This window comes from Garra rufa, chromosome 4 (assembly GCF_049309525.1).
Source record: "Garra rufa chromosome 4, GarRuf1.0, whole genome shotgun sequence".
Lineage (NCBI taxonomy): Eukaryota > Metazoa > Chordata > Actinopteri > Cypriniformes > Cyprinidae > Garra > Garra rufa.
This window is the reverse complement of record NC_133364.1, coordinates 31358676-31377427: the sequence shown is the minus strand read 5'-3', so window position 1 is coordinate 31377427 and position 18752 is coordinate 31358676. Positions and strand designations below refer to the sequence as shown.

Here is an 18752-nt window from a genome sequence, read left to right as displayed (position 1 = left end):
TCATTATCCTTCTTTTTTTTGCACATGACTGTAAGGATTTAAATGTTGAGCGGAGTATAAAGATGACCTGAGGAGGGCAGTAATACACCGATGATGCTTCTAGGCTGCCACAAATTCTACAAGAAAAGAAGAAGGTTGCGTCGCGCTCCTGAGACTGTTGTGATTCGGCTGCAGAAAGGTTTGTATTTGCAAACATTCAAGAGTTTAAATGGATACAAATTGTTTAGTCAACCTTATAGTTGCAGAAGCTTTAAAGTGCTTCAATTGTTATCGAATATAACGGTGTAATGCTTTATCTACCAACAATTAACTTTTTTCGTGAGTAAAGCGCATCCACACATAAGAAACGGAACGGGTATGTCTCATTTTGCTCCCAATATCATAAACAGTGTGTTATAAACAAAAATGAAGAACACTGACAAATACAGTTGTCACATTTGACGAAGCTGTCTTGTTTCAGAAAAGCAATAATAATTCCAAACATTACATTCCAAAGTAAGAAAGAAATTACAGTACTCCTCAGTTTTATAATTGCGTCTTTCCAGCAGTCAAAACAGTGTATACGATAGTAGAACACAAACATGTATAATGACTTATAACCAACTACAAATGGTTTGTTTAATGTATTATCTGTTAAATGTAAAATACAGTCTATGGTGATGACTATAGGGGGCTGATTGAGACACACCCAGAAATTTAGTTTTTACTTATTTTTCTTTCTGTTATTTATTCTCATCTATTACATGACAGTATCCAGAGAAAAACTCTGATTATAAAGATGGCGTTTATTAAAGAGGAGACTGAAGACTTCAGGATTGCAGAAGTATTCAGTCTGAAACAAGAAGAGACTGAGGAACAAACAGGTAAACTTTGTCATTTGGTCTTTATTAAAATGTTGATCTCTACAAAAATGCTGTTTATTATTTACAGCTAAACGACATCATTGTCATTAACAGCAAATACACACACACACACACACACACACACACACACACACACACACACACCCAGCTGCTATTAAAATGTATATATTTGGGCTGTTGTGCTAACATGTTTAATTAATTAGTTATAGACAAAAAAATAATAATATTGCGTTAAAAAAAATCCATGCACTGCCCTGCCACAGATCTACATCATCTTAAATTCCATACAGTTGATTGGTGAAGAACACGATGCAGGACAACAACTTGCAGAGTCAAGTTATGTAGCCTATGCAGTATATGCCCCTAAAATTCAAGATATTTTTGTGAATGAATATTCCGTTTCATATTATTTAACAACATATAATTTAAATGCAGAGCTTGGGAATCCCAGGAGAGTACCTGCATAGGTGTACATTTAAATGCTCACAGCTAAACACTATCATAACTTGTTTAGGCTAACGTTAGCTAGCTAGAGATACTTCTCTTCAAGGATCATAATCATATTCTTGATAATCAGTAACTTCCCTCCATTGTCATGAACATATTTTTTAAATCTTGTAATATTTTAAAGCCTTTATTTTTCAGCTCTACAGCTGTGCAATAAAATTCACTTTAAAGATTCACTTTTCATTTATAAAGACCACATGGAAAAAAAAATGTCTCTTCAAGGAAAACGTCTTTTTTAAAGATGAAAATGAAATGAATTTACACACATAACCAAAAGATGGCAGCAGAGGATTAATCATTGGCTGCAGCTGCCATTTCAACTCCCTAGTTTTACAAGAAGTCTTTCTTGTCCATTTATTGTAAGATCATTAGTATAATAAATTGTTGGAATTTTACCGCACTGAAGTATATAGTATAGAAACAGCCTATAAGGGTGAATTATTTAAATACTTATATATATAGTTCACTACAAATTAAATAAGTTAAATATTAATGGTATAAGACTTAAATAATGCACTCAATATGAATCTATATGAATTTGAAATATTTTACACAATAACGACTTAACTACATCTTTAAAGCTTTCTCTTGAACTGTAAAAGCTATTAAATAGCCCATATTTAACCAACATAAACTTGTTACTGCTGTAGTTTTGTTACTCTTAATTTACTCTGAATCATTAAATGAACAGCTCTTTTTTTTTTGCCATCAGCTTCTCAGATGTTTGTCCAGTTACTACCGTCAATCATAACAATGACTAGAGCATATTTAGCCGATTTACTCGCATTTTTTTTAAAAACTCACGTTTGTCAATCTTGAAACGGTATACATGGACGTTTGGTCCTCTTAGACAAACAAAACTTTTCTTCGATTGTAAATGGTTTATATAGAGAAAACGAGCAAAGTACACTCCTATTACGGCACAGTATAGTTGACCGGAAATGACTGAGCTGGCTTGTCTAAACAAGGAAGTAATCCATGCATACGGTGATTTAAAAGTTGCGAGTATCTTTCTAGTAACCCTTCATAACCTTGATTGGGTTGGTCAGGTGTGTTTGTTGTCGATGAATGAAAGGCCAGTGTTTGCCTAAAGAGTTTTTTGTGGTCGTCCTTTCAGTTTTCCTACCAGCATAAGTATTAGCACTTGTTAACAAATTTTACGTTACTGACTCTGACTTTGTAAATTCCTGATGATTTTTTTCTGCAACTAACTGACAAATGAATATTTAGTTGACCAAGTCTCTTCTAATTGGCTGTTTAGTTGACCACTAGGGCTTAGTGAAGATTGTTGCTGTTTCCCATTAAACTGTGGCTAACTTTTATTTGTCTCTTTCCACAGTAGACCTGATGGCACTGAAAGAGGAGAATGAAGTACTACATGAAATGGAAGAGAAAGATCATCATTTCATAATTGGGAAGAAATCTTTTAAAAGCTCACAGACTGAAAAGACTTCCTCGCGAAAAAGAGTTCAAAAGGTTGAAACGACAAGTTATTTTTCCTGCTTTCAGTGTGGAAAGAGTTTCAATCAACCTGAAGACCTTAAAGCCCACATGAGAATTCACAATGGAGAGAAGCCTTTCACCTGCCAACAGTGTGAAAAAAGTTATACTGAGAAAGGAAACCTTAATGTCCACATGAGAATTCACACTGGTGAGAAACCATACACATGCCCTCAATGTGGAAAGAGTTTCGCTCAAAGATCAGCTCTCACAAGCCACATGAGAACTCACTCCGGAGAGAAGCCTTTTACCTGCAAACTGTGTGGAAAAAGCTTTACATCAGGACTAAACTTAAGGTATCATATGAACATTCACACTGGAGACAAGCCGTTCACATGTGATCAGTGTGGAATGAGTTTCGCATGTGAACCACACCTTAATTCCCACCTGAAAGTTCACTCAAGTGACTGTCATCGATGTGGAATGATTTTCCCTAACAGGAAATGCCTTAACAGGCATGTAATAATTCATCCCGGAGAGAAGCCTTTCAAATGCCCGGAGTGTGAAAAAAGTTTCAGATTCAATAGATACCTTAAGACTCACATGAGAATGCACACTGGAGAAAAGCCTTTCATATGCCAGCAGTGTGGAAGGGGTTTTAGTCATAAATCTAGCCTGAAGACTCACATGAGAATTCACACTGGAGAGAAACCCTATCCGTGCCCTCAGTGTGGAATGAATTTTGCATATAAAGAATCCCTTGATTGCCACATGAGAACTCACACTGGAGAAAGCCCTTACAAATGTAAGTTGTGCAAGAAGAGCTTCTCGCATAAAGGAAATCTTAGGTATCACATGAGAACTCACACTGGAGAGAAACCTTTCAAATGTGATCAGTGTGGAAGGTGCTTCAAACATAAAAAAACTCTTAATAACCACGCAATGTTTCACTTAAAAGAGAATTGTTTTAAATGTCATCAGTGTGGACAGACTTTCACTAACAAAAATGACCTTAAGGAGCATGTAAAAACTCACATTGGAGAGAAACCTTTCATGTGCCATCACTGTGGAAGAGGTTTCACACTTAAAGGAAACCTCAAGACTCACATGATCATTCACACTGGAAAAAAGCCTTTCACATGTCTTCACTGTAAAAAGACATTCCGATTTAAAGGCAACCTCCAAACTCACATGCGACTTCACACTGGAGAGAAGCCCTATGTGTGTCTTCAGTGTGAAAAATGTTTTACGTACCAAAGAGACCTGAAACGTCACTTGCAAAGTCATTCTGGAAAGAAACTCCAGTGTTCTGAGTGTCACAAGAGGTTTAGAAAAAGGGTCAATTTCAAAAATCACATGCGCATTCACTCTGGAGGGAGGCGGTTTAATTGTGATCAGTGGAATAAAAAGTGTACTCTGCCATCACACTTAAAAATACACCTGAAAAGTCACGCAGATGCGAGACGCTATCAGTGTTCTTCGTGTGGAAAGAGATTTAAATGGCTCAGCAATTTAAAATGGCACCAGAAATTACGGATCTGTGTGAAATTAAGGCTACGGCAGCATCAATAGCCTGTGGATAACACGCCGACATATAGCGCAGTTGCTATTCGGATGTCCTGAGTTGGATTCCTGCCTTATGGTCACCTGTTCCCCTTCCTGAAGAAAAATATGAAACTGCAAATAAAAGTACGGCTACGGTCACACAGCAGCTGAAAGTGGGCCAAATATGAACTTCTGACGTCCGAAACAAAATATTAAATAAATGTTTGTCCTGCTGTGAAATGCCACAATGTAAATTGAAGACTATAAATTAAAGAACATAAACTGATTGAAATAATGAACACTGCTCTGCATTCTTTGCTTGATCTTTAGTGGGAGAATGCACTGTTAAACATGTTGTCAATTACGATTGGAATATGGCTAATGCTAGAGCTCATCTAGTGACGTAAGGAAGCTGGTTCCAGCTACAAGTCTCATCTGAATGGCTGTCTCTCTGAAAGGCTTTAACCCATTCTGAGTGTCCCCCACATGCATTATCTCTGCCAATGTTGGACAACGGTTCATCTCTTATGCCTACACCAAACACTCCTTAGCACACCTTCCTCATCTGTGCATCTTTACATGTTTCTGTTTTTCTGTAGGAGACAAAAATGCCTTTTGCTGCTAGTCTTCCATAGCCAGACCTTCAATGATGCCAGAATTTTGATTTTTGGGTGAACGATTCCATATTTAAAGACCTTAATAGTAACACATGTTGCTAGCAGCACATATGTTGCCTTGCTTTTGTCTGTTTATGAGATGGATTTGTAGAAGATCTGCTTCATAATCACGATGGAATTGAAATTCCTTTGAGTGAAGCAAAAGCAAAAGAATCTGAGAATTAGAAGTCATCTAGGAAACTGCATAATATGATTATACCTGTTATTTATCCTAAAGTCTTTTTGTAAGTGTCTCAATAAACATTACATGTACATTTATATGAAATGGTAAGAGCACTGCTCTCCGTTCCCAGGATTGCTTTTCACCCTTTAAGATGTAAAGAAAACCTTAATCACCACATGAGAATTCACTTAAGACGAAACTGTTGCGAATGTTATCAATGTGGGATGAGTTTCACGGACAGCAATCATCTTAAGAACCATGTAATATCTCACACTGGACAGAAGCTTTTCATGTGCCATCACTGTGGAAAAGTTTCACAAACAAAGCAAACCTTGAAATTTCAAATAAGAGTTCACACTGGAGAGCAGCCTTTCATGTCTTCAGTGTAAAGAGAGTTTAACATATCAAAGAGAGCCAAACAATATTTGGAAACTCATTCTGGAGTATATGGCATTGGTATAAACTAAATTAAATGTGATTTTAAATAAATTGATTTTGACCTTGATTGCGTAGCAATGTTGCTTTATTTTAAACTCGAAAGAGTAGGGAAATGTCTTAAAGCAAGAACTGCAGAATATGGCTCAGATCTTTGATCAGAGACTAAATGAGTCTCATTCACTAATAACTGCATAAATTATCCGTATTTATACTCGTATTCAAACTTCTTACGAACACTTTACACCTAATCCACAACACATTTATACACACATGAATTTGTTCTTAACCTTTTCCTAATTTAAGTGAATTTGGAGTTTTTTAAATGAGCGGACACGTGCACAAAGTTAGTCATTTGCATAAAACGTACCCAGACCATCCCCATTAAAGGGCTTTCTGCACAACCATTTCTTTACAGCCTTTTGTTACTCTAGAGTTCACGCAACACCATATGACACTCTTTACAGACACGATCGGAAGTTTACATACACCTTGCAGAATCTGCAATATGTTAACTATTTTACCAAAGTAAGAGGGATCATAAAAAACAAAGAATGTTATTTTTTATTTAGTACTGACTAGAATAAGATATTTCACATAAAATATGTTTACATATAGTCCATGAGAGAAAATAGTTGAATTTATAAAATTTGCCCATAGGTTTTAGCTGGACTGTTTGAGCAGGTAAAAGACCAGCTTCAGAAAAACGTGAAAACACAAGATGGGGTGTAAGGGGTTAAAGCGTTGACAAATATTGGGGAGCCAGATCATTTAGAGCCTTATAAGTAAGCATAAGAATTTTAAAATCAAAACTAAAACTGACAGATAGGTTTAATGTGCTCTCTTGCACTGGTCCTTGTCAGAATTCTAGCAGCTGTTTAGTTTGAAATTGTAAAGCAGAGCCATCCACATTTAAGGTTACAGACTAAGCTTAAGCAGCTGGTGAGGAGAACCATCAAGCATCACTTCAGTCTTGTCACTGTTTAAACAGAGAAATTTTTAGACATCCAGTTTTTAATCTCAGTAAAACACTGTGAAAGGAAACAGACATTTTGACATCAGGTTTTGAATTTATGTAGATCTGAGTATCATCTGCATAAAACAAACTGTTTACGATCAGAAACGTAAGACTTAAACCACTTCAATGCAGAATCAGAAACTCCAAAGACAGTCTCTAGACGGGTGATTAGAGTGATCTAAAAGGCGGCACTATAATCAAGAAGAATCAATATAGACAGCCAGAATCAGAAGCCATTAACAAGTCATTAGTGACCTTAACTAATGCTGTGGAGTTTATGGGATCCAGATTGAAGGATTGAAGTAAGGGCTTTGTTTAGTCATGTCGGCGCAGTCATGTTGGCTCGGGGCAAAGATCTGAATATGCAACTCCTTGTTAGTTTAGTGTACAGTATCTCTAGCACGCAGAAAAAAAAATTGGTTTGATTCCATAACGTGGAGACCTAGTCCTTTGCTGCTGCCGAACGACTCATCCAAACATTTTCGGTGCAGCCAGAGGTCACAGAAGGAGTTCTGCTTCGACGTCAGCCGGAGCCAAAGAAAATGCGTTGGCCGGGAATCAAACCCGGGTCAACTGCTTGGAAGGCAGCTATGCTAACCACTATACCACCAACGCAGACAGTGGTTGTCGGCTTGTGCAGTCAGAAAAGAATGTTTGAAGCACACAAGTCACCAATGGAGCCAAATGAGCTGAAGTGATCTTTGTTTGGGCCTTTCCCGGGTTTGGACCCTGTCATGTCCATAGGAGCGCTGTCCTTTCATGCTGGCTAAAGAGTTTGAAGTTGTGATGCAGGAAGCGCAAAGGCTGCAAACACAGACCATGACAAGGCGCGCTTCGCTCCACTGCACATTGACAGATGGCCAAATTCATTCTGTTCTTGAGCCCCCCAAAATACTGGTCACTTGCAAAGGTTCCCCTCCAACAAGTTTAACTCCAACTCGCCTCAACACACCTACCTGTCAGTTGTGAATTCCATGAATGGGGCTTTTCCTTTGTCACTTAACTTTTGACTTTTGTCAAAAATCTGGAATAGGTTTCATCTAGCATCTTTCTTCTGTAGAACCTTTTCATTTGTAATTCAGTACCTAGGTTCCATAAGGAACATGAATCCCTTAAATCCAAGGCCTGAAACCACTGAAAATGGTTGGTTGTCAGTGGCAGTCTTTTCAATGATAGCTGCTTCAAATTTGATAGACCTTGGATCTGTCCTTCCACCCTTTGTCCTCTCAAAAATAAAATATTGCAGGTCAAACGTTCTTTAGCTGCAACCTAAAAAAAGTGTGTAAATTTCACAGGTACACTTTTGTTTACAAGCATGTATTAGCTAGCATCATGCAATATAGATTTTTACAGCATGTATTAATATTTGAGCAATGCAGTTATACTTAATTCATGTTAGTTTAGATTGCATTAACTAAAATGTTAACAGATAAAGAAAATTAAAACTAACAAATTCTTATCTGTCTCTTTCCACTCTAGTCATGATGGCACTGAAAGAGGAGAATGAAGTTCTACGTGACATGGAAGAGAAAGATCATGATTTCATTACTGGAGAAAAATAAAAAAAAAATAAAAAAAAAATCACAGACTGAAAAGACTTCCTCACAAAAAAAGAGGTCAAAAGACACGAACGACAAGTTATTTTTCCTGCTTTTAGTGTGGAAAGAGTTTCACTCAATCTGAAGACCGTGAAGTCCACAAAGGAATTCATAATGAAGTGAAGCCTTTCACCTGCCAACAGTGTGGAAAAGGTTTTAAGGAAAAAGGAAACTTTAACGCTCACATGAAAATTCACACTGGTGTAAAACCATACACATGCCCTCAGTGTGGAAAGAGTTGCATTAAAAAAAACAGCCCTTAAAAGCCACATGAAAACTCACTCAAGAGAGAAGCCTTTTACCTGCAAACTGTGTGGAAAAAGCTTTAAATCAGAACTAAATTTAAGATATCATATGGCCAATCACACTGGAGACAAGCCATTCACATGTGATCAGTGTGGAATGAGTTTCGCATGTAAACCACACCTTAATTCCCACCTGAAAGTTCACTCAAATTTTCCATGTAAAACAAGCCTTACTTCTCAGAAAAAAAAATCTTAGGAATCACATGAGAACTCACACTGGAGAGAAACCTTACACGTGTCCTCACTGTAGAAAGACTTTCAGATTTAGGGGAAACCTCAAGGGTCACATGTGACTTCACACTGGAGAGAAGCCTTACGTGTGTCCTCGGTGTAAAAAGTCTTTTACATGCCAGATAGACCTGAAACGTCATTTGCAAATTCATTCTGGAAAGAAACTGCAGTGCTCTGAGTGTGACAAGAGGTTTAGAAAAAGGGTCAATTTCAAAAATCACATGCGAATTTACTCTGGAGGAAGGCGATTTAATTGTGATCAGTGTAATAAAAAATTTGTTTTGTCATCACATCTACATACACCTGAAAAGTCATGCAGATGTGAGAGGCTATCAGTGTTCTTCATGTGGAAAGAGATTTAAATGGCTAAGCAACTTAAAATGGCACCAGAAAATACGGATCTGTGTAAAATTAAGGCTACGTCGGCACCGGTTGCCCTGTGTGCTTTCTCTACGGCTGTCCTGAGTTCGATTCCCACCTTGTGGGAATGTTATAAAACGGGTAGCTCTAGTCCTTGATTCTAATTGGTTGAGCTGCGTTCTAAACTGTTGTAAATTACACTATAAACCCATACGATTGTGTGTCTGAACACTTGGAACCACAACGCTTCCGAGGAACTACATTGTTTGGCAGGAGAATAATGTTTTTATTAATATCATTCACGTAGGTGTTCAGGGAAATGAAGAGGCAGATGAAATGGCAAGAAAAGCTGCAAGTGGAAGTGGAGTTGGATGTTATGTACGGTAGAGTTAAGTGTAAAAGTATTATCCAACTAGGAACAATAACATTGTGGCATAAAGACTGAATTGAAGGACACAAAGGCAGACATTATTCTGTCCAGCCAATAGATGAAAATTCTACTATTATTAGGTTAGGAAGGTAAGATTGTCTTCTAACTTGACTAAGGTTGGACTGTCTATACGTTGAACTCTGGGTAAGCAAGGATTGGTAAACACGTAGATGTGGACAAGAAGAAACTGTAAACCATGTAATAATGCAGTGTGTCATTCAACATGCAGAAAGACTTGGCTTTTTTTTTTTTTTAGTTATTTGACTGTGGATTTGAATCGGCGAAAGTCATTATCAAAAGGATTTAAATGTTAAGCGGAGTATAAAGATGACCTGAGGAGGGCAGTAATACACCGATGATGCTTCTAGGCTGCCACAAATTCTACAAGAAAAGAAGAAGGTTGCGTCGCGCTCCTGAGGCTGTTGTGATTCGGCTGCAGAAAGGTTTGTGTTTGCAAACATTTAAGAGTTTAAATGGATACAAATTGTTTAGTCAACCTTATAGTTGCAGAAGCTTTAAAGTGCTTTAATTGTTATCGAATATAACGGTGTAATGCTTTATCTACCAACAATTAACTTTTTTCGTGAGTAAAGCGCATCCACACATAAGAAACTGAACGGGTATGTCTCATTTTGCTCCCAATATTATAAACAGTGTGTTATAAACAAAAATGAAGAACACTGACAAATACAGTTGTCACATTTGACGAAGCTGTCTTGTTTCAGAAAAGCAATAATAATTCCAAACATTACATTCCAAAGTAAGAAAGAAATTACAATACTCCTCAGTTTTATAATTGCGTCTTTCCAGCAGTCAAAACAGTGTATACGATAGTAGAACACAAACATGTATAATGACTTATAACCAACTACAAATGGTTTGTTTAATGTATTATCTGTTAAATGTAAAATACAGTCTATGGTGATGACTATAGGGGGCTGATTGAGACACACCCAGAAATTTAGTTTTTATTTATTTTTCTTTCTGTTATTTATTCTCATCTTTAACATGACAGTATCCAGAGAAAAAACTCTGATTATAAAGATGGCGTTTATTAAAGAGGAGACTGAAGACTTCAGGATTGCAGAAGTATTCAGTCTGAAACAAGAAGAGACTGAGGAACAAACAGGTAAACTTTGTCATTTGGTCTTTATTAAAATGTTGATCTCTACAAAAATGCTGTTTATTATTTACAGCTAAACGACATCACTGTCATTAACAGCAAATATACATATATACATATAAATATATATTGCCTGTATATGTAGTAAATTCTGATGGTTTGGTACCCAGTCTGTCATTCATCAGCTTAATCTCTTTTCTTTTTTGAAAGCCTGTTTCTAGCTTAATTTTAATAGATTTTTTTTAAGAATAATGCATATGTCTTCCACCTGAGGTGTTTTATAATGTTGTTATGATTTTTTTTTTTTTTTTTTTTTTACCTCAACAATTGACGAAATTTGGAAATAAAAGTCTATTTTGTACCTTAAGTTTGGCCCTCTGATTTGAACAGTCCATTTAAAGGACCATGTCTCCTTTGGGACTTTTTAAGACTGAGTAAGTAAGGTTTAGTGTGCAATTTGGACAGGGCCAAATATGTTAGCCAGTGAAGAGCATAAAAAGTTAACAGTTACAGTCCTGCATCCTAAAAATGCTGGCTAAACAACTACTCAGATTGTATTTTTAACCCAGCTGCTATCAAAATGTATATATTTGGGCTGTTGTGCTAACATGTTTAATTAATTAGTTATAGACCAAAAAAAAATATTGCGTAAAAAAAAATTCATGCACTTCCCTGCCACAGATCTACATCATCTTAAATTCCATACAGTTGATTGGTGAAGAACACGATGCAGGACAACAACTTTCAGTGTCAAGTTATGTAGCCTATGCAGTATATGCCCCTAAAATTCAAGATATTTTTGTGAATGAATATTCCGTTTCATATTATTTAACAACATATAATTTAAATGCAGAGCTTGGGAATCCCAGGAGAGTACCTGCATAGGTGTACATTTAAATGCTCACAGCTAAACACTATCATAACATGTTTAGGCTAACGTTAGCTAGCTAGAGATACTTCTCTTCAAGGATCATAATCATATTGATAATCAGTAACTTCCCTCCATTGTCATGAACATATTTTTTAAATCTTGTAATATTTTAAAGCCTTTATTTTTCAGCTCTACAGCTGTGCAATAAGATTCACTTTTCATTTATAAAGACTGTCTTTTCAAGGAAAACGTCTTTTTTAAAGATGAAAATGAAATGAATTTACACACATAACCAAAAGATGGCAGCAGAGGATTAATCATTGGCTGCAGCTGCCATTTCAACTCCCTAGTTTTTCAAGTCTTTCTTGTCCATTTATTGTAAGATCATTAGTATAATAAATTGTTGGAATTTTACCGCACTGAAGTATATAGTATAGAAACAGCCTATAAGGGTGGATTATTTAAATACTTATATATAGTTCACTACAAATTAAATAAGTTAAATATTAATGGTATAAGACTTAATGCACTCAATATGAATCTATATGAATTTGAAATATTTTACACAATAACGACTTAACTACATCTTTAAAGCTTTCTCTTGAACTGTAAAAGCTACAGTTACTGCTGTAGTTTTGTTACTCTTAATTTACTCTGAATCATTAAATGAACAGCTCTTTTTTTTGCCATCAGCTTCTCAGATGTTTGTCCGGTTACTACCGTCAATCATAACAATGACTAGTGCATATTTAGCCGATTTACTCGCGTTTTTTTTTAAACTCAAGTTTGTCAATCTTGAAACGGTATACATGGACGTTTGGTCCTCTTAGACAAACAAAACTTTTCTTCGATTGTAAATGGTTTATATAGAGAAAACGAGCAAAGTACACTCCTATTACGGCACAGTATAGTTGACCGGAAATGACTGAGCTGGCTTGAGTAAACAAGGAAGTAATCCATGCATACGGTGATTTAAAAGTTGCGAGTATCTTTCTAGTAACCCTTCATAACCTTGATTAGGTTGGTCAGGTGTGTTTGTTGTCGATGAATGAAAGGCCAGTGTTCGCCTAAAGAGTTTTTTGCGGTCGTCCTTTCAGTTTTCCTACCAGCATAATTATTAGCACTTGTTAACAAATTTTACGTTACTGACTCTGACTTTGTAAATTCCTGATGATTTTTTTCTGCAACTAACTGACAAATGAATATTTAGTTGACCAAGTCTCTTCTAATTGGCTGTTTAGTTGACCACTAGGGCTTAGTGAAGATTGTTGCTGTTTCCCATTCAACTGTGGCTAACTTTTATTTGTCTCTTTCCACAGTAGACCTGATGCCACTGAAAGAGGAGAATGAAGTACTACATGAAATGGAAGAGAAAGATCATCATTTCATAATGGGGAAGAAATCTTTTAAAAGCTCACAGACTGAAAAGACTTCCTCGCGAAAAAGAGTTCAAAAGGTTGAAACGACAAGTTATTTTTCCTGCTTTCAGTGTGGAAAGAGTTTCAATCAACCTGAAGACCTTAAAGCCCACATGAGAATTCACAATGGAGAGAAGCCTTTCACCTGCCAACAGTGTGAAAAAAGTTATACTGAGAAAGGAAACCTTAATGTCCACATGAGAACTCACACTGGTGAGAAACCATACACATGCCCTCAGTGTGGAAAGAGTTTCGCTCAAAGATCAGCCCTCACAAGCCACATGAGAACTCACTCCGGAGAGAAGCCTTTTACCTGCAAACTGTGTGGGAAAAGCTTTACATCAGGACTAAACTTAAGGTATCATATGAACATTCACACTGGAGACAAGCCGTTCACATGTGATCAGTGTGGAATGAGTTTCGCATGTAAACCACACCTTAATTCCCACCTGAAAGTTCACTCAAGTGAGTGTCATCGATGTGGAATGATTTTCCCTAACAGGAAATGCCTTAACAGGCATGTATTAATTCATCCCGGAGAGAAGCCTTTCAAATGCCCGGAGTGTGAAAAAAGTTTCAGATTCAATAGATACCTTAAGACTCACATGAGAATGCACACTGGAGAAAAGCCTTTCATATGCCAGCAGTGTGGAAGGGGTTTTAGTCATAAATGTAGCCTGAAAACTCACATGCGACTTCACACTGGAGAGAAGCCCTATGTGTGTCTTCAGTGTGAAAAATGTTTTACGTACCAAAGAGACCTGAAACGTCACTTGCAAAGTCATTCTGGAAAGAAACTCCAGTGTTCTGAGTGTCACAAGAGGTTTAGAAAAAGGGTCAATTTCAAAAATCACATGCGCATTCACTCTGGAGAGAGGCTGTTTAATTGTGATCAGTGTAAGAAAAAGTGTACTCTGCCATCACACTTAGAGATACACCTGAAAAGTCATGCAGATGCGAGACGCTATCAGTGTTCTTCGTGTGGAAAGAGATTTAAATGGCTCAGCAATTTAAAATGGCACCAGAAATTACGGATCTGTGTGAAATTAAGGCTACGTCAGCGTCAATAGCCTATGGATAACATGCCGACATATAGCGCAGTTACTATTCGGATGTCCTGAGTTCGATTCCTGCGTTATGGACACCCGTTCCCCTTCCTGAAGAAAAATATGAAACTGCAAAAAAAAGTACGGCTACGGTCACACCGCAGCTGAAAGTGGGCCAAATATGAACTTCTGACGTCCGAAACAAAATATTAAATAAATGTTTGTCCTGCTGTGAAATGCCACAATGTAAATTGAAGACTATAAATTAAAGAACATAAACTGATTGAAATAATGAACACTGCTCTGCATTCTTTGCTTGATCTTTAGTGGGAGAATGCACTGTTAAACATGTTGTCAATTACGATTGGAATATGGCTAATGCTAGAGCTCATCTAGTGACGTAAGGAAGCTAGTTCCAGCTACAAGTCTCATCTGAATGGCTGTCTCTCTGAAAGGCTTTAACCCATTCTGAGTGTCCCCCACATGCATTATCTCTGCCAATGTTGGACAACGGTTCATCTCTTATGCCTACACCAAACACTCCTTAGCACACCTTCCTCATCTGTGCATCTTTACATGTTTCTGTTTTTCTGTAGGAGACAAAAATGCCTTTTGCTGCTAGTCTCGCGTAGCCAGACCTTCAATGATGCCAGAATTTTGATTTTTGGGTGAACTATTCCATATTTAAAGACCTTAATAGTAACACATGTTGCTAGCAGCACAGATATTGCCTTGCTTTTGTCTGTTTATGAGATGGATTTGTAGAAGATCTGCCTTATAATCACGATGGAATTGAAATTCCTTTGAGTGAAGCAAAAGCAAAAAAATCCGAGGATTAGAAGTCATCTAGGAAACTGCATAATATGATTATACCTGTTATTTACCCCAAAGTCTTTTTGTAAGTGTCTCAATAAACATTACATGTACATTTATATGAAATGGTAAGAGCACTGCTCTCCGTTCCCAGGATTGCTTTTCACCCTTTAAGATGTAAAGAAAACCTTAATCACCACATGAGAATTCACTTAAGACGGAACTGTTGCGAATGTTATCAATGTGGGATGAGTTTCACGGACAGCAATCATCTTAAGAACCATGTAATATCTCACACTGGACAGAAGCTTTTCATGTGCCATCACTGTGGAAAGAATTTCACAAACAAAGCAAACCTTGAAATTTCACATAAGAGTTCACACTTGAGAGAAACCTTTCACCTGCCCTCAGTGTGGTAAGAGTTTCTCAGTCAAGGGAAACCTTGAGGTTCACTTAAGAGTTCACACTGGAGAGCAGCCTTTCATGTCTTCAGTGTAAAGAGAGTTTCACATATCAAAGAGAGCCAAACAACATTTGGAAACTCATTCTGGAGTATATGGCATTGGTATATACTAAATTAAATGTGATTTTTAAATAAATTGATTTTGACCTTGATTGCATAGCAGTGTTGCTTTATTTTAAACTCGAAAGAGTAGGGAAATATCTTAAAGCAAGAACTGCCGGATTTGGCTCAGATCTTTGATCAGAGACTCAATGAGTCTCATTCACTAATAACTGCATACATTATCCATATTTATACACACATTCAAACTTCTTACGAACACTTTACATCTAATCCACAACACATTTATACACACATGAATTTGTTCTTAACCTTTTCCTAATTTAAGTGAATTTGGAGTTTTTTACATGAGCGGACACGTGCACAAAGTTAGTCATTTGCATAAAACGTACCCAGACCATCCCCATAAAAGGGCTTTCTGCACAATCATTTCTTTACAGCCTTTTGTTACTCTAGAGTTCACGCAACACCATATGACACTCTTTACAGACACGATCGAAAGTTTACATACACCTTGCAGAATCTGCAAAATGTTAACTATTTTACCAAAGTAAGAGGGATCATACAAAACAAAGAATGTTATTTTTTATTTAGTACTGACTAGAATAAGATATTTCACATAAAATATGTTTACATATAGTCCATGAGAGAAAATAGTTGAATTTATAAAATTCGCCCATAAATTTTAGCTGGACTGTTTGAGCAGTTAAAAGACCAGCTTCAGAAAAACGTGAAAACACGAGATGGGGTGTAGGGTTAAAAGCTTTGACAAATATTGGGGAGCCAGATCATTTAGAGCCTTATAAGTAAGCATAAGAATATTAAAATCAAAACTAAAACTGACAGATAGGTTTAATGTGCTCTCTTGCACTGGTCCTTGTCAGAATTCTAGCAGCTGAATGTTGTACCAATTGTAATTTACTAAGGGGTAGCTTTTGAAACTCAAGCCAACAAAGCATTACAATAATCAATACGTAAGAATACAAAAGTGTTGATTAACTTGTCAGCATAGGACATAATTTGGCAATGTTTCTTAGATGAAAAAAAAGATGTTTTGACTGTATTACGAACATGAAGATCAAATGTTAAGTTGGCATCGAATATCACCTCCAATTTTTTTTGTTTAGTTTGAAATTGTAAAGCAGAGCCATCCACATTTAAGGTTACAGACTAAGCTTAAGCAGCTGGCGAGGAGAACCATCAAGCATCACTTCAGTCTTGTCACTGTTTAAACAGAGAAATTTTTAGGCATCCAGTTTTTAAGCTCAGTAAAACACTGTGAAAGGAAACAGCCATTTTGACATCAGGTTTTGAATTTATGTAGATCTGAGTATCATCTGCATAAAACAAACTGTTTACAATCAGAAACGTAAGACTTAAACCACTTCAATGCAGAATCAGAAACTCCAAAGACGGGTGATTAGAGTGATCTATTGTGCCAAAGGCGGCACTATAATCAAGAAGAGTCAATATAGACAGCCAGAATCAGAAGCCTTTAACAAGTCATTAGTGACCTTAACTAATGCTGTGGAGTTTATGGAATCCAGATTGAAGGATTGAAGTAAGGGCTTTGTTTAGTCATGTCGGCGCAGTCATGTTGGCTGTGGGCAAAGATCTGCATATGCAACTCCTTGTTAGTTTAGTGTACAGTATCTCTAGCATGCAGAAAAAAAAAATTGGTTTGATTCCACAACGTGGAGACCTAGTCCTTTGCTGCTGCCGAACGACTCATCCAAACATTTTCGGTGCAGCCAGAGGTCACAGAAGGAGTTCTACTTCGACGTCAGCCGGAGCCAAAGGAAATGCGTTGGCCGGGAATCGAACCCGGGTCAACTGCTTGGAAGGCAGCTATGCTAACCACTATACCACCAACGCAGACAGTGGTTGTCGGCTTGCGCAGTCAGAAAAGAATGTTCGAAGCACACAAGTCACCGATGGAGCCAAATGAGCTGAAGTGATCTTTGTTTGGGCCTTTCCCGGGTTTGGACCCCGTCATGTACATAGGAGCGTTGTCCTTTCATGCTGGCTAAAGAGTTTGAAGTTGTGATGCAGGAAGCGCAAAGGCTGCAAACACAGACCATGACAAGGCGCGCTTCGCTCCACCGCTAGTTGGCAGATGGCCAAATTCATTCTGTTCTTGACACTCCAGTGTAGCTCTGCTGTGAACAGAGCCCCCCAAAATACTGGTCACTTGCAAAGGTTCCCCTCCACGGCAATCTTTAATAAAAGGCAAAAGATTTACGTGGTGATGAAGAGAAACTCAAGCTGTGTCTCCACCCCCTTGGGCCTGTGCGCTCTCTGTGGTAAACCTCTCTGTGGTAAACCACTACGTTCACCAAGAGTGGATTCCAGTGCTTCCTGCATCACAACATTTTTTAGCCAGCATGAAAAGACAATGCTCTCTCGTACATGAACACTGGATGGGTTTAAACACAGATCACTTCAGCTCCTTCGGCCCAATCAGTGACTTGTGCGCTCAAGCATTCTTATATATATATATATATATATATATATATATATATATATATATATATATATATATATATATATGTTGTTTAACCATGCAAAGCCACATGTCCTATTCATCATGTTTATGTTTTTGTCTGTTTGACAGGACCCTACAAACTCATGTATTTTGCATTAGAGCAGTTAAAATTAAGTGCTTTAAGTACAATTCTCTCATACTGATTACTGGATGGTCAACATGGCATCTCATGGCAAAGAACTCTCTGAGGATTTGAGAATTTGAATTTTTGCTCTCCAGTTACAGTTTTGCTCTGAGTTACACTACAGTGGTCAGGGTCATACAGAGGTTTTCCAAAATGGGTTCCATTCAGAACAGGCCTTGCAAGGGTCGATCGACGAAGTTGAGCTCTTGTTCTCTGCGTCAGGTGCAGAACCTGGCTTCAAAAAACAGATGCATGAGTGCTGCCAGCATTGCTTTAAAGGTTGCAGAAGTAGAAGGTCATCTTGTCAGTTCTCAGACAATAGGCGTCGTCCCAGAAGGAAGCCTCATCTGAAGCTGGCTCACAAGAAAGCCCGCAAACAGTTTGCTGAAGACAACCTGTCCAAGAGCATGAATTACTGGAACCATGTCCTGTGGTATGATGAGACTAAAAGATGGCTCAGATGGTGTTCAGCTTGTGTGGCGATGCCCTGGTGAGGAGTACCAAGAAATTTGTGTTTTGCCTACAGTCAAGCATGGTGGTGGTAGCATCATGGTCTGGGGCTGCATAAGTGCTGCTGGTACTGGGGAGCTGCAGTTCATTGAGGAAAACATGGATTCCATTATGTTCTACATTCTGAATCAGAACATGATGCCCTCCCTCCAGTAAGTAGACTGAGGAAGCTGAAGGTGAAGATGGCCAAGTATGTCTCCAGACCTG

General features: G+C 37.6%; 1 protein-coding gene, 2 non-coding genes and 1 pseudogene across 3 annotated transcripts; 2 read left to right on the top strand and 2 right to left on the bottom strand.

Moving 5' to 3' along the window:
- Positions 1 to 751: 751 nt before the first annotated feature.
- Positions 752 to 4382, top strand: LOC141333839 (uncharacterized). Its single transcript, XM_073838988.1, has 2 exons — positions 752 to 863; positions 2710 to 4382. Exons 1-2 carry the CDS (start codon positions 779 to 781, stop codon positions 4380 to 4382), a joined length of 1758 nt encoding a protein of 585 aa, XP_073695089.1. The 5' UTR covers positions 752 to 778.
- A 3750-nt stretch (positions 4383 to 8132) lies between these two features.
- LOC141332875 (uncharacterized) lies at positions 8133 to 14061 on the top strand (annotated as a pseudogene).
- Positions 14062 to 17169: 3108 nt separating this feature from the next.
- trnag-ucc (transfer RNA glycine (anticodon UCC)) lies at positions 17170 to 17241 on the bottom strand. The gene has a single exon. It is a non-coding gene; the product is annotated as a tRNA-Gly (tRNA).
- A 277-nt stretch (positions 17242 to 17518) lies between these two features.
- On the bottom strand, positions 17519 to 17633 carry LOC141334213 (U5 spliceosomal RNA). The gene has a single exon (XR_012355529.1). It is a non-coding gene; the product is annotated as a U5 spliceosomal RNA (small nuclear RNA).
- Positions 17634 to 18752: the final 1119 nt, after the last annotated feature.

What these genes read in the sequence shown, in the direction of transcription:
- LOC141333839 (XM_073838988.1), top strand. Translation starts at nt 779, where the DNA reads ATGGCGTTTATTAAAGAGGAGACTGAAGACTTCAGGATTGCAGAAGTA. An exon ending in AGAGACTGAGGAACAAACAG is followed by an intron (nt 864 to 2,709) that starts GTAAACTTTGTC and finishes CTCTTTCCACAG; the next exon opens with TAGACCTGATGGCACTGAAA.